Genomic DNA, 26904 nt, shown 5'->3' with positions numbered 1-26904 from the left:
AATGCTAATCATTTACTGATAATTGTCTCTACGTGTCTCTGAGTATTGTCTATGGCAGGGTATTTTCTGGTATTTAGTAGCCGTGACAAGTAGCTGCTATTAAGTAGCTCTGTGTGTATTTACCCTTACTGGAGAAGTCCCAAGCCCGATTTGAATTTCTTACTATTGAGTGCTATTCTGATATCTACAGGGAGCTGCTATCTTGCTCCCTTCCCATTGTTCTGCTGATTGGCTGCTGGGTGGGGGATGATATCACTCCAACTTGCAGCTCAGCAGTAAAGTGTGACTGAAGTTTCTCAGAGCACAGGTCACATGGCTGTGGCACACTGGGAAATGAAGAATATGGTTAATCCAATGTGAAATTTAAAAAGTAAATATAAAAAAAATCTGTTTACGCTTTTGAAAAATGGATTTCAATGCAGGATTTTTCTGGAGAAGCTCTATTAATTGATGCGTTTTGAAAAAAAAATGTTTTCCTGTGACAGTATTCCTTTAAGTAGGTATCAGAATCACCATGGATACCATTACATCACTGTGATAAACCTTTCAAATGTCAAAGTGCTGCTATTTCTCCTTTAGTAGTCTGGTGGTTGCTTATTTTTATGCATCTGCCCACCCCCTCAGAGGTAGGCATGTTATTGTGGGTATATAAATAATAACCACTTGCTGGGTTGGGCAGGGTCCTGGTTGGTAGAAGGCAGGTTAGGGTCAGGTGCTGGTCAACTTTTGTCAATTCGCTCATAACTCCTTCACTATAGAGCTTATGGTACCCAATACTCCATTATTGTATTTTGCACACTGCATTGTTTTAGGGGAGTTTTGGAGTTTTTAATTCAATAAACTTGGCTTATGTGTCACTTATTTGCCATATAGGTGCTTATCTCTTCCTCCATAGTAACATTCCAGTCAGATATGTCTAAGGCGTGTTTTTGGCTTTGCGGTTGCAGGATTAAATACCCCAAATTCTGGGTCACTGTTTAGTTTTGTTCTCCAACTTATTTATGTCTTTGCCCTACCCACGCTAATCAGTCCTGAGACAATACTTGCAGAAGCTTTGCTACTGATCAACACAGGTAAGTAACGGGAAAGAGGCACCAATGGGTACGTTTTAGAATGTCAAAGTAGCAGAAGGGAGACTTCTAAAGCCACAAACGTTCAAATCTAGATGTGCCATACCCCTTATAATTTAGAAATTACATTTAAATATATATGATCACTTATTTTATATAGCAGGAACATTATTACTTCTTTCAGTCCCAAATATTTTTCTGCCAACTCTCGTGCTAAAAAGATTAATGTGGATAGTGTTCAGCAGCACAAAGATGCTGTGACCAATGGTGTAATTGGCAGAACATAACCTGAAGTACAACCCATGCCTAACAAGTTGCATTCCTAATGCCGTTTTTGATGTATGTTCCATTGTTAAAAGCGCTACGCTTTCAAAATTTCCACATACTTTATATCTCTTTAGAAAACAATTAAACTTAGTGAGGCATTGCAATAAAACGTCTCTCAGTTGTTGAATAATAAAAATCATAGCTTTAAGCAGCTCAAAACTATTCAGCAGTCGAAGATTAGTCATGGAATGATTTCACAATTTCAGCAATTATTGAAGGGTGTATGACGGACTTTGCGCTTTCTCATGCTAAAAAACAGCTGCGTGCTCCACAAAGTAGTCCCAATGATACAATTAAAGCCAATTGCTTTCTAATGTATTCTACATCCTGTACAACTCTTACATTTTTGAGACAGTACATTATTTAAATGATCAATTTGTGCAATGTTTTGGCTTAGTTATATAATAAAGTTAAGGTATGAAATGCATTTATTATACACACAGATAAAATAGTATTTCCCAAGATTATAACTGCAGCTGCAAGTCGTAGGACAAAATCTAAGGAATGATTTCTTTTTTAATTGTAAGATGTACAAAAATTGATTTTTTGTAGACAATTAAAATAGATGGTATAAGTCACTACTGGTATGGGATCCCTTATCCGGAAAACAGTTATCCAGAAAGCTCCAAATTACGGAAAGCCTGTCTCCCATAGACTCCATTTTAATCAAATAATTCAGAATTTTAAAACAGATTTCCTTTTTCTCTGTAATAATAAAACAGTACCTTGTACATGATCCCGATCATTTTCTTAGCTCTTACTTATAATAGCTTACCATTTAAGTAAAAGGAAACAGTATAGTAATAAGTACCCATATTTAATAGGCAGGCAATTGTTATTAAAGGTTGGCATGGAGAACACTGTGATAACAAGGCAGCAGGTAGAAGGAATCAGGCTAAAAGTTTCATGTGGAGGGTTGTAGAGAGGATTAAGGAAGAAAAGGTCCAGAATAGATATATGAATTTGAGGTAGAACCTGCAGAGTGGTGATGAGAGAATGCTTTGGCTGATTGGTTGTTTTACCGTAGTTTAAAATAAATAAATAAATAAATAAATAAATCACAGATTGCAGAACTTCAGTGTGAATCAGTGTCTGGTGAAAAATGTTGCCAAGGCTTATACGAAGGTTAAATAAAGGGTTGCGAATGGATAGAGGCTGGAATGCTGTTGCATGGAGGTGTTAAGGTTGAGCAAACTGCTCTGTTCATGTGCAGGCCAAGGAAAGTAGAAACTTATAGTGACACAATGGAAATGCAATATTTATGGATAAAGGAATTATGTGAATATGCTGTGTTGAAGGGTAGAGGTCTAGAAATGATATGTAAGCATGAGAAACGGGGGGAAGAAATCAAGTTAACAAGATAGACTGTATTTACATTCCTTTTTAATCTATAACCCTCTGTAAAATAGACACAGTGCTTAAACACAATGAATATGAATACAGCAAGATAGAAGGGGGAATTAAACCTTATGTATAAAGAGACAAAAAATTAAAATACTGTCTTACTACTAATATTGCCTTCTGATGTAATATAACTTTGGACAACTTATTAAAATAGTAAGGAAGCTGCATACAGCATGCAAAGCAGCATGTAGCAACCCATTTGTTTGGCCACAGAGTGTGAAAAGACAGGTAACGTTTGGGGCAGTCAAGCCACCCTTCATCAGATAACGCAAATAGAATGTGAGCAGTTATATAAGTGTGTTGCTCTGCCCATCATTAAGCAGTGGGTGGAGAACTTAAAGTATAATACCAAGGGCCATATTTATTATGCTGCGTAAAAAACGGTAAGAAAATTTGCAGGCTTCGCCATGTAAAAACGGTGTAAAATCGGCATCATTTTTTACACTTTTTTTTTTCTTCCACCAGAACTTACGGAAAATAACGGCGTAATATCCGGCGTTCAGACTGCAATCTTTTCCATTTATTTTACACAGCTTTTTACTACGTTTTTTCGGCTAATTAATTTTATACAGCATAATAAATACACCCCTAAATATATACAGAGAATATTCACAAAGTTTGTGTAGATTGTCCATAATTAAATGTAATTAAGTGTCCATTATTAAGTGTAATAAGATAGTCCTTAAAGAAGGCTATTTGTACTCTTCTTATGGTGTCTGCATTATTTTGATATAAGACAGGTCTGGATGTTTATAAAGCTATGAAGCTAATAAAGCTTTGAAACTCTCATCAAGGCATTTTACCAACCACCAATATTACAATACTAACCTTGATCTTTTATTTGTGTGAGACACCAAGGTATTTCTTGCTGCTGTATGACAGTTGCCCATGCAGTTTATTTCACCTGCCATTTTCTAAGGTACCTTGGTTTGTGTTTTTGAGGTAAGCTAGTTCTTTGAATATAAGAGGTAGGGAACGCAACCAATATCTCCACTGTCTATTCAATTTTTATTTTCCAGTTCTTCTATTCCTTGTTTTTAATTAGAACACAAGCACGTAACCGGAATTATAACTATTTTTATGCACATAATACATATCTGAAATCTTGGATAATTTTATATCAATAAATAAATACAATTATATCAATAAATGTTATTTTATTTTCAATGTCAGACCAATAAGACAAATTGGTTTTTTTTGCGCACAGAGCACTAGTCACTTTTTATTTCTCCAGTTAATTTCTGGATAAATATATATTGCAGAACTGTGCACTTTTAAAACAAATAAGAATCTATTTGCTTAGTATTGTTAGTATGTAAAAGGATTTTTTTTAATAAGCACTTGCACCTTATTTATCAGTGAATCCACAAGGGAATTATTCCTTATTCCTTCAAAAGAAGACAGAAAAGATTGTTGTTGACAGGTCAAAATATTGTAATTTTGGTACTGTTATTAAACAGATAATCTTCAAGTATAAACACTCTTCTTTGTTTACAAATAGCCTTTATCTATTTTATTTTTTGTTATTTATAAGTCTGTAGCTGACAGTTACTTGATCCAAGGTAAAATTCTCCTGCATCAGTGTGTACTTGGTGTTAATTTAGTTTATCCTGACACCACATTGCTGGTTTCTCAAAATAGTTCTATCCTCCACATGGAGCCTAAGGGGATAGAGGTGTACTTTTATGTTTATTATCACTTATCACTGGGAGATAACTTACACAGTTAGTTTAGCTTTCAGAAATGTAGGCATTTTATCTTGTGATATCACAGACTAAGTTAACATCTAACAATTTGATTTTTTTTTTTTTTATAAATTTTTAAATGCAAGCAACATCTGCTGTGGTTATTAAAACCCAATAGGATTATAAAGAGAATACTACTTACCTTTGCTACTCTATTATGCATTGCAGAATAAAAACAAAAGCCCTGTTGAGCAAAATAAAATGAATCAAGCTGAAACTCTGCATTTTATCTTCTTAAAGAATCATTATGGGGAATGGATAAAATGTCTGTACTAAGAGAAGCTTTGTGATGCAGTTATTGTTTGTTAACAGCAGGCAATCATTCTATCAGTTGTAGCCATAATCTGACCAATGGCTGTATTGTGAAACTGGTAGATATATATAGATTAAATATCATTTGATAAACATACACTTAAATTAATATCTGCAGACTGAAACATTGCCATATTTATAGAAGTATAAAGTGACAGTTATATACTGATAAAGAGTATATTTTCTCTGTAAATACATTTCACCCAATCCTTCAACATAAATAAACTCCCAAATGCAAATAAGAAACAGTCTTTAAGAAATAACCAAAACATTGCATTTTTAAAGGAATACTGTCATGGGAAAACATGTTTTTTTCAAAACGTATCAGTTACTAGAGCTTCTCCAGGAGAATCCTGCAATGAAATCAGTTTTTCAAAAACACAAACAGATTTTTTTATATTTAATTTTGAAATTTCACATAGGGCTAGCCATATTCTTCATTTCCCAGGGTGCTACCACCATGTGACTTGTGCTCTGATAAACTTCAGTCACACTTTACTGCTGAGCTGCAAGTTGGAGTGATATCACCCCCCTCCCAGCAGCCGATCAGCAGAACAATGGGAAGGGAACAAGATAGCAGCTCCCAGTAGGTATCAGAATCGCACTCAATAGTAAAAAAAAAAAGTCTGGCTTGGGACTCCTCCAGTTACATGGGAGTAGGAGAAATAATAGGTTACCTGAAAGCAGTTCTAATGTGTAGTGCTGGCTCCTTCTGAAAACACAGACTCTGGGAGAATGCACTTAGATGGCGCCTACACACCATTATTACAGCTAAAAAAATGCATTTGTTGGTTCAAGAATAACATTTTAAATGGTAGAGTGAATTATTTGCTTTGTAAACAGTGTCATTTAGAAACAAAAAGTACAACATAAAAACCATGACAGTATTCCTTTAATGATGGACAGAACATGCCCACTTTGCTGACCAATGAAGATCATATCTGCCAATACTTTTTCTTGAAGAGTGGATGGGGCATTAATAGTTGCAAGAAGCAAAATAAGCTTTTTTCCCATAGGAAATTAGATTTCTGGGGACAAAGCACCCTGTTCCATAGCCCTTTAGGGCTTACATTAGATGCCAAGAAAGTCAGGCTGCTGCCTGTATTCCCCTGTACAGACAGAAGGCAGATAGTATTCTAGGAAGCTAAAGTAAGCTGGTCTTGATTGTTATCTGCTACTTTGTACGTCGTAGCCACAATCAGAATTTCAGTTAATCAAGCTTTCCTTTACCCGAGTCCTGGATTAAAACAATATTTTTAAGACTCATTAACTAGTTTTGTACATGAAAATATAGTTAGTAAAGTAGTTGGGAATAGTAACGTAGTTTGCAAAAAAGCAGCATATAGCAATGAAAATATGGTTTTTTTTAGGAAATATGCATAACATGGAAGAATCAGGGGCTCAAACAGAAAAAAAGTTATTGAGTCAATACAAGAGGGCTCAGCAACAAGTGTTGTGCCATCTAGTGGTAAATCACACTGCAGGTAATAACGGTATTTTGGTAGGCAGTAATTAATGAGCCCTGTGCTTGCATACTGTATCTCTGTGGTTAGTCAAATGGTTTAGTAATACATGTGAATAAGTCAACAGGAATATAGTTCCATTAGATTGCATGCTCTTTTACTAATATATGTAGGCACAAGTTGGCAGACAAATGACATATCTGGGATTTAAATAGAACAATAGAAATTATATACAGACCAGTCGTGAAGGCACAGAAGAAGGTTATTTTATTTTTTTTAAAATGTCTCACCGTTCTTTAGCCAGTTTGGAAGATCAATCACACCTTCCTTCGGCAACTCCCTCATGAATGTAGTCAAATATAGATATTTAGAAATAATGTAAAGTCATCTCTCTTAAGAATGGAATAACAGTAACTTATGTTTGCAGTTTCGATAATAAACACCTCAATGCAAAAAAACCTGGAAATCTGTTTCAAGCAAAACTTCTTTTGAAATAAATTGCACGTCAAGTGAAATAAGTGGTTTTCAGTTTTCGCTGTTACTGGTCCTTTAAGCACTCAATAATGTATTGGCATTATCAAAATGAAAAACTATTTCCAAACTAACACATAATGAAAAAGAGCAGCTCAGAATCTGATTATTATCATATTAATCATGTTATCTGGACACAAATACTGTATATATTTCTTTTTCTAATGTCACATTCATGCAGAGCATTGGTGAGATTTTCATTTGGAAAGTGTGAATAACATCTTGATAACACTTTCAAATAACTCCTTCAAAATAGAGCCTCCAAGACATTTCACATTTACAGCTGTAATGGAAAGGAAATTGCCTTTAGCTTCTCAACAGTGTCCGCACTACTGATAGAAAAATGCCTGGGTCGTTCCCCCTAGGAATGACATCATATGATTAATCATTATTCCTCTGAAAAGAAAACATAAAACTTTTAAAGTAATGTACTATATCTTACAAAAAATGCAATAGCTTAGATGAAGATATATGTTAGTTGCCTAATAAATCAATTTCAAAGAACAAATAAACTCTTGAGAACAGAGCCCTTAAGCTGGCCATGTACTGGAAGATCTGCTTGTTTGCTGAGGCTGAACGAACAGATCTTTTTCTTGATTTGGCCACTTTATTCCTGGGTCAGATAGGGCTGGTGGAGATTATAGGAGGTCTGTGTAGTCTTATGGGCCTAGGCTATATGAGATCTTCACATGATGGGATTTTCTAGCCTTCCAGATCAATATCTAAACAAGCTCTGAACAGATATCTACCACAGTGCGTACAGGCAGGTTTATTATTTCCTGCATTGTTTTGTTTTCACTAAACACCTGCACAGATCTGCTTTGCATCACATGGGAGGCAATGCTCAGGAATTTCTAAAGGACAAAATTCTTTGGACTCTAAACTGCCATTTTTTAATTGTAATTGAATAGCTCCTAAATTATAATTAAGATGTGTACTTTGGGGATGGTGGTATCCAAACATATTTTGTTCACCACCAATACTTTTGTATTTCTAAGAGAAAATATTACTTAACATTTACTGTGGTTTTACTAGAGAGATAATGTAAAATTGCATATGGAAGCAATGATTGTAGACACCTAAACATTGAAGGTACTGTCATCAGACAAAACTGAGCATGATAACAATGTAAACAATACATCTTCTTTATTGACTCCTGATGGAATTGAGGCTAGAATGTTGTGTGAATATAAAATGGACCTTAGATTGTAAGCTCCACTGGAGTAGGTTTTGAATTATAAGCAATATCTGTACAGCTCTTCCTAAATGTGTTAACATTTACTGGTTCATACATTAAACTGCACATATAAAACTATTTTGTGAACTTATCATTTGTGATTTATATGTTTCTGACTATTCTTAATTGAAATAAACCATACACAATATATGTTATTAAATTTCCATGTAACACCATTCTGAAACGTTATCCTAAAGAACAATTCCTTTTCACTAGCAAATTCCATTTCACTGTTCATTTGTTTCAGGTAACGATGTATAAAAGTGGCTCATAGATAACTAGAAAATCAGTAGGCTATGCTTTGATACACTCCTTTCCACTTGATTGCAAAAGGAGGCAATTCATTTCAAGCTTACTATCTTAGTTAAATTAGGTGCAAACATTATAAATACATTACAGTAATGATTGAACTTTAGTTATTCTCATACATATTGGCTATTTACCTATTCATTTGTTATTGAGGCAAAAAATCATAATAAAATCAATAAAATGTGAATATTTAACATGAAAAGCATTGTTAGACTTTGTATGAAATTCAACCACTTGCTTGTACAGTGCATTTTTTATGTAATCTATACCCTACCCTGTTATTTTAATGATCATTATATATCATTCTAATCAAACATTATTAAGCTGGACCATGCAGTAACTAAGTGACCTAGCATTGACTAAAGCTAACTACTATTGACAGGTACAATGTGGCATTCTGTGGCTTGTACTAACATGGGAACATTTTAGTATCATACCCCACCACACTACTGCTGACACTTTAGAGAGGTTTAGCACTGCAATGTCAGAAATTCAAGAGCAGTTGTAATACATTGGTAGACTGCTAACGCAAAGTAAGCAAAGAATATAAGGAAGGGGTTACCCTGGCCACAAATGAGAATGCCCCAACGTTTCGCCAATCAGCATTTTTCAACAGGAATTCTGGTAAATTGCAGTTTGAGAGTGGTATGTGTGTGTGGTATGTGAGTGTGAAATATAAAGTGCCAGTAGCACGTCCCTCACAACCGGGTTCTTGACATCACATCTGCTTATGTCACTCCACAGTTTTCGAATCCTGCGGCGTGTCGTAGCACCCTCATTTTTAACCCCGGCGAGGTGCATACATGTACAAATAGCAAACCTCACAACACTTTTGCCTAGTAGAGATGGGCAAAATCTTTCACCAGGCATGGGTTAGGAGCGAATTGCCAAGCTTCACCATTGGCGGATTTTTTCATGAAACGGGTGCAAAACTTTGCCACGGGAAAATTCGCAGCATGACAAAAAATTGTTGCCTGCGTCAAAAAATAATGCATGTCAAAAAAAAATTGTCGCATGTGTCATTTTTTTGGCACGTGCTATAATTTTTTTTGATGCACATCATTTTCTGTGTTTCTGTCACTCATCACTTTTGCCTAGCAACCTTACTATGTAAAGCACGCTGCATCACTCCTAGTGACAGACACATCGCATGAACCAAAGGAGCGCTAACACGAGACTAGAGCAACTTCAGTGGGGTCTACAGCATTTATATTGCTATACACTAATATATAAAGTGCATAACATTACATATCATTACATATGTATTCATGTACAATTACCTAATACATTATGTGCTTTACACAACAAGCATTTCATATACGGCATATTACAATCAAAAGCTCAGTATGAAAAAATTAAGTGTAAACATTGAAGGTAAGTAATTATAAATTCATATATGCCGTAAATAATGCATCAAGAATCAAAAAACAGTACTTCAAAGTGACGTGCAGAAGCAAGTGGCAAAGTCATACCATAAAGTGACAGAGCATCAAAGTGACAGCGCAGCATATACCATTACAACATCAAGTCAATTTTTATCAGCAACATAGAACAAAGTGACGGTGCACACAAAAAATATTAAGCCATATAAAACCATATGGAATAACTCCTTTTGCTACAAAAAAACAGTGCATGATATTATATCGCAAAGAGATGATGTTAAACTAAAAAAATTTTTTGTTTTTACTATCCAGTAGCATCATATAGTCCCCAATGCTGTTTCATCAATGATACGTGAAATCTGTGAAAAATATAAAATCAAAAAATTACAATGCACTTTAAAATCACTCATTTACTGCAACAGGCTGAGGTCTGAGGTCATTGGAAATAACTCAACACTATAAAAAAACAGTGCTAGTTCTCTGTCTTCATTTTATCCATTGGGAGTAAGAGTGTTCAACGTACAGTATATATCCATTTTAGCTCACGTTGTTTCAGAAGAAACTCCCTATCACCTCCTCATTCTTTCAATACCCATAAAGCGTAACTGCCTCACTTGTAAGAAATGCCTTGCAATTGGAGATGTATGTTTGCCCAATCTTACATTACTCCTGTCTTGTATTGTATCTGCAATATTGTACTGTGTTGTGATATTTTTCATACGTCTTTTATAAAGATAGCTTTCTTGAATTGAGTTTTGCTTGCATTGCTTTTCTTTAGTGCCCATTTTTTTTTCTATGAGTGCCTACCTGGTGTGCCTGAACACCATTATTATTGTTATTATTATGCTGGTTATTACCATCATTTTCTCTGTATACACAGGAGGTCAAAACTTCATGAAAGCATCTGGCACACAGAACACCATATTTTTCCACTGAAATGAATGGTAAGCTGTGATCATTGTATCCACTGGATGTATGAGTAAACCCTGCCCTATCTGTAAATGTTCCAGGTACTGTAAAAAATACTATAAACAGAGGCAGTGCTATTTGTTCCCCAGTTAATAGCCTAGGTTTTGTACATGTAATTTATTGAAAGATCAGTTGAAGTCTTGTAGGCTGCATGTACAATATGAGCACAACAGACCTAAAAAAAACAGTAATATAAATAATAGACTGAGCAAAGGCAAAGTTCAATAGCCACGAGAACTGTGTGTGTCATTAAAACCACTGAATAAAGTTGACTAAATGTTAGATATACCAGTATACACACATGGGCAGAAGAAAAAATGGCAGAGGCTGCAGTCAATATATATTATATTCCTGTCATTTAAACTTGACCTGGGTATGAGGTATCTATCTCTTAGGGGCAGATTTATTAAGACACGAACGCTCGGAGCGTTCATTCGTATGCTTGCACAAAAAATCATAAAGGTTTTCCCGCTGTTTACAATCGTTCAGTACGAAAATTTTGTGACTTTCGGATCGCCAATACGATATTATCGTGACTAATAGGATTTTTTCTTAAGGATATTCGTGATATTTGATATATTGCAAAAGTCACGAAAATTCCGTTTGTTTGAATACAAAGATTTTGTCATTCCGATCTGAAAGTTCAGAAATTTTTGTATTGAAGCGATCGATCCAATAGTCATTAAATTTTGTAAACAGCAGGAAAACCTTTCTGAACCTTCAGTGCATGATTTTGGAAGCCTCCCATAGGACTCAATGGCACTCTGCAGCTCCAACCTGGCCCAAGGAAAGTCTCCCATAGGGCTCAATGGCACTCTGCAGCTCCAACCCGGCCCAAGGAAAGTCTCCCATAGGGCTCAATGGCACTCTGCAGCTCTAACCCGGCCCAAGGAAAGTCTCCCATAGGGCTCAATGGCACTCTGCAGCTCCAACCCGGCCCAAGGAAAGTCTCCCATAGGGCTCAATGGCACTCTGCAGCTCTAACCCGGCCCAAGGAAAGTCTCCCATAGGGCTCAATGGCACTCTGCAGCTCCAACCTGGCCCAAGGAAAGTCTCCCATAGGGCTCAATGGCACTCTGCAGCTCCAACCCGGCCCAAGGAAAGTCTCCCATAGGGCTCAATGGCACTCTGCAGCTCCAACCCGGCCCAAGGAAAGTCTCCCATAGGGCTCAATGGCACTCTGCAGCTCCAACCTGGCCCAAGGAAAGTCTCCCATAGGGCTCAATGGCACTCTGCAGCTCCAACCTGGCCCAAGGAAAGCCTCCCATAGGGCTCAATGGCACTCTGCAGCTCCAACCTGGCCCAAGGAAAGCCTCCCATAGGGCTCAATGGCACTCTGCAGCTCCAACCTGGCCCAAGGAAAGTCTCCCATAGGGCTCAATGGCACTCTGCAGCTCCAACCTGGCCCAAGGAAAGTCTCCCATAGGGCTCAATGGCACTCTGCAGCTCCAACCTGGCCCAAGGAAAGTCTCCCATAGGGCTCAATGGCACTCTGCAGCTCCAACCTGGCCCAAGGAAAGTCTCCCATAGGGCTCAATGGCACTCTGCAGCTCCAACCTGGCCCAAGGAAAGTCTCCCATAGGGCTCAATGGCACTCTGCAGCTCCAACCTGGCCCAAGGAAAGTCTCCCATAGGACTCAATGGCACTCTGCAGCTCCAAACTGGCCCAAGGAAAGTCACGATACCGAAGCTTGAATGAATCCGAAATTTTCGTAATTTCGTAAATGTTGCGCAAATGGTCGCAAAGTACGAAAAAGTTGCACAAATTAACGAAAATATCTCAGAAAATACGCAAAAGTTGTAAACTTTAGAAAAAATAAAAAATTTTTGTAATCGGACCTGTCGTACTTTAATGAGTGTGCCCGTTAGTGTTGAGCGAATCTGTCCCATTTTGCTTCGCAGAAAATGCATGCAACGTGTTTGTCGTGGAACTTTTTTTGATGCACCCATTTTGATGCGCCTGTGCCAAATTTGACACAACATTGCCTATTTTGATGCGTCCAAGACTTTTTTTGATGCATGACAATGTTTTTTGCAGCAAATATTCATGGACGTTTTGCGAAACGATTCCCAAATGGTGAAATACAGAAATTCGCTGTGAAAAAAATTTGTCACCCGTCTAAAAAGTCTTGGGTGCATCAAAATAGACGAGGTTGCGTCAAATTTGGCATAAAAAAAATTCGTTCATCACTAGCGACAATATAAAAAAGTTGCGGTTATTGTGCACATATTTTTGTTTTTTTAGGTTAGATTTTTTGATAAATGTCACTAAGCAACACTAAACATAAAATGATTTAGAGAATATTCTGAGACAATGTATTGAGAGAATACACAGGGCAGGGGCAGGTGTAAGCTCCTCCTTTCTCCAGTCTCTTAAACTTCGATGTAAATGTATTTTTTATATATCATTACTCCTCTGTTGTGTTACTATGCTGATTTAATGTACAGCTTGCATACACAAATAGTGTTTTATACAACATTATTTGTATTTTTCAGATTTTTAAAAGTTGCTACTCACTCCCTCCGACCTTGTTTTTCCCCAAGACAAGTGAACATTTAAATAGTAAGGGTATTTTATTTCACTTTATTTGGGGTCAAACGTATGATTTAAAGGAAATAACCTCTGTTAACATAACACAGTCCCCAACATATTTGACTGTTGTATTCAATTACCTGGCAGTCCTGCCTGCTCCTTTCTTTATCAAAGCACAGCATCTTGGTTTTCCATTGATTTCAATATGTTTGTAAATAGATTTCTTATTAACCTTGAGGTCACTACCATCTTGAAATCTCTCTTTCCCAGTACGCACCTTTTATATTTGTGTTTTTTTATTGCATTTTCGAACATAACAAGTGCAATCATCAAATGTGTCAGATGAGGAAATCATATTAGTCAACAGCATAAGTGTGTGATGTCTATACCATCAGATTACACACTTCATTACAAGATGTGTTTTTTTTCCTTTTATTGCTCGTCTTTGGTGGCCAAGTTGTCATCAAAAATGGTTGAATGCCTTTTTTTTTTTATTTTACCAAACCTTTATTTTAAATGCAGAACCTCATACATTGTTATTGTTTAGAATGTGTTATCAGGTATTTTGTTTCTTTTATGAAAAAGGCTATACGGGTATGGGACCTATTATCCAGAATGCTTGGGACCTGGGGTTTTCTGGATAAGGGATCTTTCTGTAATTTGAATCTCCATAACTGAAATCTGCTAAACATCATATAAATATTGATTAAACCCAATAGGGCTTGTTTTGCCCCAATAAGGATTAATTATATCTTAGCTGGGATCAAGTACAAGGTACTGTTTTATTATTACAGAGAAAAAACAAACCATTTTATAAAATTAAAATTATTTGCTTATAATGGAGTCTGTGGGAGATGGCCTTTCCGTAATTTGGAACTTTCTGGATAATGGGTTTCCAGATAATGGATCCCATACCTGTATTACAATTTTACAATTACACAACTCTCTCTGCTCTGCTCTCTCTTTGGAGGGGTCGCCGGCACCAGTTTTCAGACTGACTGTCCAAATAGGAAGTTCCCAATGAACTGGTTACTGTGCTTGCCTTCCCACTTCCCACTGCTTCATTTCATTGATCTAATTGGCTGCCAGTCAATCTTGAATAATCTTTAATAATGTAATATATACTGTATATATAGTCCCAGAGAAGGAGCACTCACACTAAAAAATATATCGACTGCCTGAGTGCTACTAACAAAGTAATAGTCCCACAAAGTACAGCACTCAGCAGGTCTTATGCAGGCAAAGATACGTTTTTTTTTAATTTAATTTACAAACCCAACGTTTCGGTCACTGTCTATGACCTTTCTCAAGGGAATACAGCAAAAAAAAAAAAAGCCACGGGCAGTGACTAAAACTTCGGGTTTGTAAATTAAATTTAAAAAAATTATCTTTCCTTGCCTGTTAAGTGCTGTACTTAGTGGGACTATAAATATATGGGATCCATTATCTAGAAACCCATTATCCAGAATGAATTACAGGAAGGAAATAATTCAAGTTTTGAAAAAATATTTCCTTGTTATACATTTTTTGTAAACGTTTCAAATGAAATAGGGCCCATTATGATGTACCTTAGAAATAAGGATCTAGCTTCCCACCTTTTTGCATACTGTAAAAAAAAACAGATGATGATCTTAAGGGGCAGATTTATCAAAACACGAGTTCAAATCCCGAATGGGAAAAATTCGGATTGGAAACGAAAATTTCTGAAGATCGCAAATATCACGAAAATGCTTATGAAAAAAACGTATTAGTCAGGATAATAATCGTATTGGTGATCCAAAAGTCACAAAATTTTCGTACTGAACGATTGTATACAGCGGCAAAACCGATCTGTTTTTGTGCGCTAAAAATATGAAAAAGTCGTGCAAGCGCTGGAAAAGACGCAGAAGCATCACAAAAGTCGCGCAAGTGTCAGAAAAGTTGCGCAAAGTACAAAAAAGACGCGGAAAATACGACTGGACCGATTGAACGAACGCTCGGAGCGTTCGTGGATATGTAACTGTGCCTCTATGTGTAGTTCCTGTTCAAATTTTATTTAGGATACTTTTGCAACTTGAAGTACAGTAATATCAATTTAAAGTCTCAATTCCTACACCAGCAGGTGATTGGAACCCAGCACAACAGCTGAGATATACAGGTATAGAACCTGTTATCCAGAATACTCAGGACCTGGGGTTTTCCGGATAAGGGATCTTTCCGTAATTTGGATCTCCATAACTTAAGTCTGCTAAAAATCATTTCAATACTGAATAAACCCAATAGGGTTGTTTTGCCTCCAATAAGGATTAATTATATCTTAGTTGGGATCAAGTACAAGGTACTGTTTTATTATTACAGAGAAAAAGGAAACCATTTTTAAAAGTTAGGATTATTTGCTTATACTGGAGTCTATGGGAGATCGCCTTTCTGTAATTCAGAACTTTCTGGATAATGGGTTTCTGGATAAGAGATCCCATATCTGTACCTGTAAACCTATTAGTTTTCAGATCGAGCATTTATAAATGCTGTTTTACTTCTAAGTACCTTATTGGTGCCAGAAAAAAAGTACTTTTTGCATCAATGCTTTATACTGCTTATATGCAAACATGCATGACATTGAATAACAGAGGAAAGGTTTCTGTTGCGTGACATCTTTTATTTTTGTTTTGCTTTTTCCCCACAGCTTTACTTTGCACTTATTTACACATAAATTAATTACAGTCTCATCTCATAATTCTCATTACTAATATAGCAGATTGCAGATTAAACGTTTAGTTAAGTGTCATTGAAAATGCTGTAAAAAGTAGCGCCAAATTCACAGATGGAAATAAAGAAATTCATTAGTTTAACCCTGCAAACCATGTACCGATTGGACAATTTAGATCCATCATAATATTCATTATGGAATGAAATAATTGTGTCATTGCTTACTGAGCTAAAGAGGTCTTACAATTTCAACTGCTAAGTAAATTAAATCTGTCTCATTTAATATATTTTTATTCATTATCTACTTTATAAAAACAACATTCATCAAGCACTGTAAACACTCACAAAGTGATTGCCCTGGCATAGACAGAATTGCCATGGGATGATGAAGATAGAGTGTCGATGTTGATGAAAACCATCTACCTTGCCAATGCTATGCAATTCAGTTGAAGACTTGGCACAATTACAGCATTAATTTAGAACTCATTGACACTGTGTAATTAGAATGCTGAACAGCAGTGAGTGAGGACTGAATTTAAAGTGTCACAATGTGATTCAAGAAATGTTTCCAATCCTTAACTTAATCAAGACAGATACGTGACTTAAGTGGATTTTAAGTGGAAATCTGACCCTACACTGGTATTTTTAATCCCTTTCCTTCACAGCTCACTCACATCCACTTTACACTCTTTCACTTCTGCAACATTAGATGAAGTTAGCAAGCTCCCAGCCTGCTCAAACCCCACAATCTGCTCCCTTGACCCCATACCTTCTTGCCATTTACACGTGATTTCTGATACACTCAGCCCTGCGCTTACCGACCTATTTAACCTCTCAGTTTCTACTGGTAATTTTCCTTCATCATAAAAACAAGCACTAATCATTTCCATCCTTTAAAAACCAGCTTCCCTGCCAACTATCTTCCAGTTTCCCTTCTGTTTGCATCTAAATTGTTGGAAAGGCTTGTTTACAACCATCTGATCCAACATCTCACTCGCAACTTCATTCTCGACCCCCTGCATTCTTCCGCCCAACACCCTCAACAGAAACTGCTCTCACCAAAGTAACCAATGATCTTCTCCTGGAAGTGTGAAGGTCATTATTTCATACTAATCCTTCTAGACCTCTCTGCAGCCTTTGACATGTTTGACCACCCAATCTTCCTAGACATTCTGTAATTGGTGTTCTTGACATTGCTTGCCTTCTCCAACTCAACCACCACCTCACTCCCTCTTTCTTGGAGTTCCTCAAGGCTCTGTCTTGCACCAACTCTTTGGAGATTTATACTAGCGTTTATGAATTGGGATTAAACTAATAATTATTCACCTTATTCATACTTTTTTTTCTCACTTGTTATTTTGTTATTATTATAGAATTGGAGGGACACATACACTTTGGCGCAGGTTTGGTTATCCTAAGCACTTTCCCAAGTAATAGACATGTCATATTCACCTGTGCAACATTGCCTGAATATGCCCTTTCCTCAGTTTAGACACAACGAAAATGCTCATCCAGTCTCATATCATTTCCTGTCTTGACTACTGTAACTTACTGTTTGCAGGCATTCCAACACATCACTTTTTACAATTCCAGTCTCTAAATCACTTGCATATTTATACAAGAAAACTTCTGTCACAGGAGAGGAGATAATATTATGTGATATTAGTGTAGAAACCAAAGTCAAAGAGACTAGGAGTTCAGTTTGAATGAGTTTCTGTCCTTTTATCTGATGCGTGTGGGTTTTTCATTTTAAGCCTTATTTCTATAAGAACTTTTTGTCATTTGCTTTATCAACATAGTACTTCATTAAGCTGAAAGAGGACTGCTCATTTGATTCAGATTTACCATGTTCATCCTATTTTTAAAATATAAGTTTAGATTTTTTTTTCATTTCAGCATTTTAGAATACATACATCATTGGTTAAGGCAAGTAAGATATAGTAACAAGTAGAATGTCAAATGATTCAAATTCAAATAGAGTAAATGGTAGCATCCCAACAAAGTCAAATTATTTGGACACATTCCATTTAGAATTTGTAAGTTGTATTTTATGTGATCTAGTTAGCTTCATACAGTGCAAATCCATCACACTGCAAAAGTGTCTTAAAGTAGCAGTCATCATTAAATCTGAAAAATAAGTTGATAATATTGCAGTAGTTACAGGATAATTTGACAGTTCTGTCATAGTCTTAATTAAATGCCATTCTTCCCATCTTTATTCAAATGAAATATTCCCTTCAACTATTACTTTTAAATAAAAACAGGGCTTTAAAATGTATGGCTTACTGCACATTTGACTGCCACAATCTTCTCATGTGTATCATTTGTCTATGATTATCATTATTGCACAATATACTTTGTATTCATTTTCAAAAATAATTACAATTATTTCATTGTCAAAGAAGTGCCTGACCAGTTAATATCACTCTTAGAAATAAAAAGGCTGCAATCCTTAGTTGCTGTACATCAATATACTGTATTTAAAGGTATAGTGACACTTTTCAGGTCTTACCAAAATTGTATTTTTCATTAAAAGCAGAACTTAAATGCTTGCCTGATAAGAAGACTCTGGCAGCATAGTTAAATGGTGTTGTTGGCTTACACTATGGGGCCCATTCATGAAATCATAATTTTTTTTTCCGGAAAAAATCATATTTTTTCTAATTTATAGAACTTTTCGTAATGACCACGATAAAATCGTTAAAATTGCACAACTTCCCCGTGGTTTTCGTTAACTTCCACGAAAAAGTTGTATTTTTTACAAAGACTACGACCATTTCAGAATTCATTCAAGCTTTGGTATTATAACTATCTTTTGGCCAGGTTGGAGCTGCAGACTGCCATTGAGCCCTATGGGAGACTTTCCTTGGGCCAGGTTGGAGCTGCAGGGTGCCATTGAGCCCTATGGGAGACTTTCCTTGGGCCAGGTTGGAGCTGCAGGGTGCCATTGAGTCCTATGGGAGACTTTCCTTGGGCCAGGTTGGAGCTGCAGAGTGCCATTGAGCCCTATGGGAGACTTTCCTTGGGCCGGGTTGGAGCTGCAGAGTGCCATTGAGCCCTATGGGAGACTTTCCTTGGGCCAGGTTGGAGCTGCAGAGTGCCATTGAGTCCTATGGGAGACTTTCCTTGGGCCAGGTTGGAGCTGCAGAGTGCCATTGAGCCCTATGGGAGACTTTCCTTGGGCCGGGTTGGAGCTGCAGAGTGCCATTGAGCCCTATGGGAGACTTTCCTTGGGCCAGGTTGGAGCTGCAGAGTGCCATTGAGTCCTATGGGAGACTTTCCTTGGGCCAGGTTGGAGCTGCAGAGTGCCATTGAGCCCTATGGGAGACTTTCCTTGGGCCGGGTTGGAGCTGCAGAGTGCCATTGAGCCCTATGGGAGACTTTCCTTGGGCCAGGTTGGAGCTGCAGAGTGCCATTGAGTCCTATGGGAGACTTTCCTTGGGCCGGGTTGGAGCTGCAGAGTGCCATTGAGCCCTATGGGAGACTTTCCTTGGGCCGGGTTGGAGCTGCAGAGTGCCATTGAGCCCTATGGGAGACTTTCCTTGGGCCGGGTTGGAGCTGCAGAGTGCCATTGAGCCCTATGGGAGACTTTCCTTGGGCCAGGTTGGAGCTGCAGAGTGCCATTGAGCCCTATGGGAGACTTTCCTTGGGCCGGGTTGGAGCTGCAGAGTGCCATTGAGCCTATGGGAGACTTTCCTTGGGCCAGGTTGGAGCTGCAGAGTGCCATTGAGTCCTATGGGAGACTTTCCTTGGGCCAGGTTGGAGCTGCAGAGTGCCATTGAGCCCTATGGGAGACTTTCCTTGGGCCAGGTTGGAGCTGCAGAGTGCCATTGAGCCCTATGGGAGACTTTCCTTGGGCCAGGTTGGAGCTGCAGAGTGCCATTGAGCCCTATGGGAGACTTTCCTTGGGCCGGGTTGGAGCTGCAGAGTGCCATTGAGCCCTATGGGAGACTTTCCTTGGGCCAGGTTGGAGCTGCAGAGTGCCATTGAGCCCTATGGGAGACTTTCCTTGGGCCAGGTTGGAGCTGCAGAGTGCCATTGAGCCCTATGGGAGACTTTCCTTGGGCCAGGTTGGAGCTGCAGAGTGCCATTGAGCCCTATGGGAGACTTTCCTTGGGCCAGGTTGGAGCTGCAGAGTGCCATTGAGCCCTATGGGAGACTTTCCTTGGGCCAGGTTGGAGCTGCAGAGTGCCATTGAGTCCTATGGGAGACTTTCCTTGGGCCAGGTTGGAGCTGCAGAGTGCCATTGAGCCTATGGGAGACTTTCCTTGGGCCGGGTTGGAGCTGCAGAGTGCCATTGAGCCCTATGGGAGACTTTCCTTGGGCCGGGTTGGAGCTGCAGAGTGCCATTGAGCCCTATGGGAGACTTTCCTTGGGCCAGGTTGGAGCTGCAGAGTGCCATTGAGTCCTATGGGAGACTTTCCTTGGGCCGGGTTGGAGCTGCAGAGTGCCATTGAGCCCTATGGGAGACTTTCCTTGGGCCGGGTTGGAGCTGCAGAGTGCCATTGAGCCCTATGGGAGACTTTCCTTGGGCCAGGTTGGAGCTGCAGAGTGCCATTGAGCCCTATGGGAGACTTTCCTTGGGCCAGGGTTGGAGCTGCAGAGTGCCATTGAGCCCTATGGGAGACTTTCCTTGGGCCGGGTTGGAGCTGCAGAGTGCCATTGAGTCCTATGGGAGACTTTCCTTGGGCCAGGTTGGAGCTGCAGAGTGCCATTGAGCCCTATGGGAGACTTTCCTTGGGCCAGGTTGGAGCTGCAGAGTGCCATTGAGCCCTATGGGAGACTTTCCTTGGGCCAGGTTGGAGCTGCAGAGTGCCATTGAGCCCTATGGGAGACTTTCCTTGGGCCAGGTTGGAGCTGCAGAGTGCCATTGAGCCCTATGGGAGACTTTCCTTGGCCAGGTTGGAGCTGCAGAGTGCCATTGAGCCCTATGGGAGACTTTCCTTGGGCCAGGTTGGAGCTGCAGAGTGCCATTGAGCCCTATGGGAGACTTTCCTTGGGCCAGGTTGGAGCTGCAGAGTGCCATTGAGCCCTATGGGAGACTTTCCTTGGGCCGGGTTGGAGCTGCAGAGTGCCATTGAGCCCTATGGGAGACTTCCTTGGGCCGGGTTGGAGCTGCAGAGTGCCATTGAGCCCTATGGGAGACTTTCCTTGGGCCGGGTTGGAGCTGCAGAGTGCCATTGAGCCCTATGGGAGACTTTCCTTGGGCCAGGTTGGAGCTGCAGAGTGCCATTGAGCCCTATGGGAGACTTTCCTTGGGCCAGGTTGGAGCTGCAGAGTGCCATTGAGTCCTATGGAAGGCTTCCAAAATCATGCACTGAAGTTTCAAAGCCAGAAAGGTTTACGATCGTTTGGATCTGAAAGTTTCGTGACTTTAGGATCGCAACCACAATATTTTCGTACAACCAAGAAAATAATTTTTGTGACATTTTCATACATCAGAAATTATCGTGGTTACTCCAAATTTTTTCCTTTTAACAACCAAAAATGTGTGCTTTTATGAATAGGCCCCTATGTAACCACACACACAGTGCTGGCTCTTCCTTTCATGTTCAAGTACTGTATGTGACTATACAATATCAATAAAAAACTTCTCTCCTCTCTATTTTTTTTTAATTTTTAATGGTACTTGTAACTCATTCTCCCTTACTTAATTATTTATGTGTGGCCCTTGCCTGCCTGTTTTCCTTTCCTAAATTTATCTGTTCTAGGACTGTTTTTAAAGGAACAGTAACACCAAAAAATGAAAGAGCTTTAAAGTAATAAAAATATAATGCACTGTTGCCCTGCACTGGTAAAACTGGTGATTTTGCTACAGTAACACTACTATAATTTATATAATAAGCTGCTGTGTAGCCACGGGGGCAGCCATTCAAGCTGGTAAAAAGGAGAAAAGGCACAGGTTACATAGCAGATAACAGATAAGTTCTGTAGAATACAATAGTGTTTTATCTGTTATCTGCTATGTGCCTGTGCCTTTTCTCCTTTGAATGGCTGCCTCCATGGCTACATAGCAGCTTATTTATATATAATTATAGTAGACTTTCTGAAGTAAACACACAACTTTTACCAGTGCAGGGCAGCAGCACATTATATTTTAGTTACTTTTATACACTTTCATTTTTTGGTATTACTGTTACTTTAAGGTTAAACTTTCAACCCCCAGTGCTGGAGTTGATCATTCATGCAACCAGGAGAGGCAAACAGAATAGGGCATGCAGAAATGATCAAATCAAAGTTAAAAGCTCCAATAAAAAAAAAATATAAACAGCAGAGCAGAGGGGATGTGAGATAAGAGAGGTGGAAATGAAAATCATCAGCAAGAATAAAGCAGTAGTACTCACCCCCTACAGGAAGTAGTATTCTTCTCCATATGAGGAAGTGGAGTGTTTTTTTGACAGCAATATATTTTACTAAATTAAAAAAATTCTAATCGCAAACCTAAAGGTTTCACTATCACTTTAGAGATAAATGCATCTAGGTGCACATGGTTTAGGTAACCAAATTAACTTTATTACTCAGAAAAATATTCTTCTCATCAGATCATCATGTGTATAGGGCCCTTGGGAGGTCCTGCCCTATTGTTATCTGGAAGAAAATCAGGCAGGTATAGATCAGAGAGGTTTAAAAATCACATTGGGTGAGGGCCACATTGGCGTGTTGTTGTGGTCCATTCCTGGTGGGTCTTTAGAAGCCTCTGTTATGATCTTTACCATATAGGCCAAAAAGACCTAGCTCTAGGACAGATGCCTTAATTTTAAAGCAGAACACTCTCTTAGATCCATACAAATAAGCAGACTAATCAGACTAATTCCAAAATTAGTTTGTTGCATGTGAAATTCTATGATTCTCATAATCCTCGAGTTTATTTGATGGTTTAATTAGCTATAGCAAGTAATATGTTCAAGTTGTAGCTGGTGTTGCAGTTATCATTTGCAAAGAGAGCTTGAAGTTTAGAAAAATATATATATATTTAGAATAGAGTGGCTCAGCAAATCCATACTGCCTTAAGATAAAGAGATGCTCTGTAGTTGTCAATACACAAATATTTAAGTGTCCATATGATATATAAATGCATTATGAGAAAAACTGGATACTTAATTAAAAGAGCAATTAAGCAGGGAACCGAATGTAACGGCAAAGTGCAATCCATAATACAAACGTGATAGAGAAATGTATTTATTTAAAAGGCTGGTAAGCATTTAAACTTAAACGCCCCGTTCTTTGGCTGAGCATCCCTGGACTATTAATATTACCTTGAGGCACTAATGTTGTGCTACAAAGGAAAGCTAATTATATTATTGGTATTTAAATTAAAGTGCCTGTAATACTGGGAGATTAATGTGAGCTATAAACTTAATTTGAGATACCGCACCGCAGTACATGGGGATGGCAATAACTGTTCCCGTGTGAGTAAGATTTACAGATATAAAGGAAATGATATTTTGTTTTTGTGCTAATGGTATGGAATAGATACATACTTAGCTGCTTGCCTTTTGTTACTACACAAATACATTGGTTGTGCATTGCACCACTAATCTCAGGAAAACATTAGTGCAGAAATGAATGTTTTTTTAAATCATTTACTGTCAACAAGTTGTAGATCTATTCATTAAAACAACCCTACAGTTTAAATGCAGAATACATAAAATAGGAGTAAAATAAAAAAAAACTAGAAATGGTTATTGTCCCTATAATTGTGTGAATAAAGCCTTTTCAGCATTTGCTTTATGCATATTTAATGCAAGCAGTCTGCAGGATAATTATGGAAGAATTCATTAGGGCTCATTTATGTGCATACATACATAGTGCAATCTCCAAAGTTCAGACAGAAATTGCCATCTTTTTGAGCCACAATGCAGTGTTTTTTTTGGATTTTCCATCCACTGCAACTTGGACACAAATTAGTGTCATTTTCCAATGATGTCAGTTGTGACATGTGCTGCTAATAAGGGTAATTTGTGTCAGTGGGTGCATGTGTGTGTTGCAGGGGTCTATTTGCACTTGTAACCTGCAAAGGAGCAGTTATGGAGCAAAGTTTATTTTGCAATAATGTCAATGTGCACATAGTTTGTGTCCATATTACTGCACTTGCTTTTGTAAATGAGACATTTTCCCCAGTCTGTGCATTCAAAGACAATTTGATAGATGCATTGCCCAGATATTCCTTACACCCTACTTTCTTGTCTCAACAGGAAGCTGTCTGGGGATCTAGAAGGAGTCTGATATCAACAAATAAAATTTGGTGCTAAGTGAAAAACTGGTTTTGCACATTGCATCCTATCTGAATTGTTGCATGTCTCTGGCTCCTTAAAGGACATAATTCCAATTCCAAGCAACTTTCCATTATCAATTTATTAAAAATTATTAATGCTTTAAAAGTTATTTGTAAATGTAATTGCTGTAGAAAGCTGCTTTTGCTGAAGTCCTGGTTGTTACTTGTTGCAAGTGCCAGGCTCCTCCAGCAAGTCAGGTCTGTAAAATCTGCTGCCTTGTGTTACATTGGAGGTTTTGTGTTATTACAGTTTTGCTAAAAAAAGGTGAAATTGCCCTTTAAGCTGCAAGTTTCATTTCCCCCAAGACACCTCTTTAGCCTATTAGTTACAACTGTAGCTAAGTGCAAGTGTAGCTTGTTAAATTTTCTGGGCTCTCTGCCAAAAGCTACTTATTTAATTAAGTTTGAGAAACATTGTATCTTTTTTAGCATTCAGTGCAGGGAATCAAAGGGAAATGAGGGACTTTTCAGTAAGAATCCAGGACTGCGGGCTCAGCTGTTAAAATCGGGACTGTCCCCTGAAAATCGGGACCGTTGGGAGGTGTGCCACCCCCATGAATACAGCACTGTGTGGGGGAAGGTGGGTGTCGCTGTACCCGTTCTTTCTCGCCTATTACTCAGATTGGCAAGTTAGGGAGTGCCACAGGCTGCACCAGGCCTTGTTCTTACAGCCTGCCCTATGGCATTTACTATATAAAAACCCAAGAGCAATTCTTTGCTGTATAAATTGCTGATGCTGTATTGGTCTTTTAAGGTATGAGAGTTACTGACTGGTCAGCAAATGAATTTATGGCAGGGCTGCCACATTTACCCAATAGAAACATCAAAATAATCATTCTGTAATACTTATTAGTAGTCCTTAAAGTTTTACATCACGGTTAGTTTCAAAATGCTGTCGTACATTAGCATGAGCCCCCCCCATGGCTTGCAAAGGCTTAATGCTGCTTTTTTATAATTAAGTGATGTTACATTGCTTATTATTTTTGAGATATAAATTGTCATTTTTCCTTCTGAAAACCAGCAACCATGTAGTTAGATGTGCATTACAAGCGGTTGAGCCGTGCTGATATCAGGCTGACTGCAGGCACCATGGCCCTAACAAAGAAATGATAACAGACTGTTTGTGAAAGAAATTACAGCTTAGTGGCTTTTTTATTTAGAATATGACAGTTCATATTTGTTTATAAACCGTTTAACTGCGAGGTAGCACGGCTGCTCCTGCAATGCAATTGAATCCATTCAATGGAATCTGGAAATGTACAATCTACTTTGCCAGCACTCTGTCATTTGTTTTTGCAAACAATGTACATCTGACTTTATTGGCAGTTAAAGGTTTCTAATACAGTAATGACTAATGTATATGGGCATAATACATTGAATAGATCAGTATAATGCACTGACCCTGGATCTACCCCCAAGTGATTTTATATGGGCCTTTCAGTCACCAGCCACATAAAAACAGGGCAATTTTAGAATTATTATAGTAAGATTGCAAGGTGCAAAGTGCAAGGTGCAAGTTGTCATGGAGGTGGGGACATCCCTCTATCCTTCTCCCTAACTTGTAAATCCTTTAGACATGTAAGTTAGGGAGCACAGGCAGGTACAAAATAACCCAGAGCAGTACTGTGCACCTTGCACTGAGTTATTAATCCGCCTGAGGTGTAGGATGCGGGTTTGCCTATGGACACTATAGGGTGCTAATCGGCACCAAAAATTGCATCTAGCACTAAAAGGGGCTCTTAGCCTTAGTTTTTGCTGGAAACTTGGGCTAGTGAAGAAGTAAATTGGGTAATTACATACAGTAAATCAGGGATAAATAGTTTGTGATTCTGCAGCTTCCACTCCCCCAAGGCATGCTGAATTTCTAGTGCCCCTATTTACCCACAGGATGTAATGCAAGTTGGTAGGTCACTGTCCCACGTGACACATACTGTAGGTCACATGGTCGAGTTTGTAAACTAAAAAAAATTGACTTTTTTATTCAAGAGAGTTTTCCTTATTTATAATTAAGCAACCATTCGATTTGTGAGTTTATTCAGTTTAGAAAAACAAATTCAGATTTACAAACTCGAAAACTGCTAAATAAGCCCAAAAGTTTTTGCAACTGAAAAAAGCCCAGGGCTCCTATGGGGATACAGGTAAACATTGAGCTTTTCTGCTATATTTACTAAAAGGCAAATTTTCACCTTGTCTAACTCTGCCAAAATTCACATCAATAAGTGCATTTTTATGGTAACATTTATTTAAAATCATACTTACACCACTATAAGTGTAATGTGATGAAATTTGCCAGCAGAAGTGTAAATTCCACAGCACATTTTCCCCATACAATTAGTAGCGGGTAAAATACACTTTCAAATTAACACCCTAAAGCAGAGTTCCTCACACTACGGGCCGCAAAGTAATTTACCCAGCCCCTGCTGCACCCTCACTGCTGGCTACTACCTACCTGCCTCATTGCGGTGACATGACGCAAGGATGCAGCAGGGAACAGGAGGACGCAATGATGAGTGGGAGGTCACATTGGGGAGCGGGGGGAGCAGGGAGATGGAGCAGGCTGTAGCTCGAAGACACAGCAGGGCTGTAGTTTGAGGACGCAGTTGGGAGCAGGGCCGTAGTTTGAGGACTATAGTTGCCCTCCAACAGTCTGAGGGACCATGAA

At 38.6% G+C, this 26904-nt stretch overlaps 1 protein-coding gene across 1 annotated transcript in view; it reads left to right on the top strand.

The window, feature by feature from the left end:
- LOC100145473 (uncharacterized) overlaps positions 1 to 24258 on the top strand; it is a 132179-nt gene extending 107921 nt beyond the window's left edge. Inside the window, exons 3-4 of the mRNA XM_031895652.1 lie at positions 10661 to 10724; positions 24163 to 24258. Coding sequence (XP_031751512.1) covers positions 10661 to 10716 — 56 coding nt within the window. The 3' untranslated portion in view covers positions 10717 to 10724; positions 24163 to 24258. The remainder of the gene's footprint in view (positions 1 to 10660; positions 10725 to 24162) is intronic.
- The last annotated feature ends 2646 nt before the right edge of the window (positions 24259 to 26904 follow it).

The sequence above is a fragment of the Xenopus tropicalis genome, chromosome 1 (assembly GCF_000004195.4).
Source record: "Xenopus tropicalis strain Nigerian chromosome 1, UCB_Xtro_10.0, whole genome shotgun sequence".
Classification (NCBI taxonomy): domain Eukaryota; kingdom Metazoa; phylum Chordata; class Amphibia; order Anura; family Pipidae; genus Xenopus; species Xenopus tropicalis.
The sequence above is the reverse complement of the archived record's forward strand: the minus strand, read 5'-3'. Positions and strand labels throughout refer to the sequence as shown.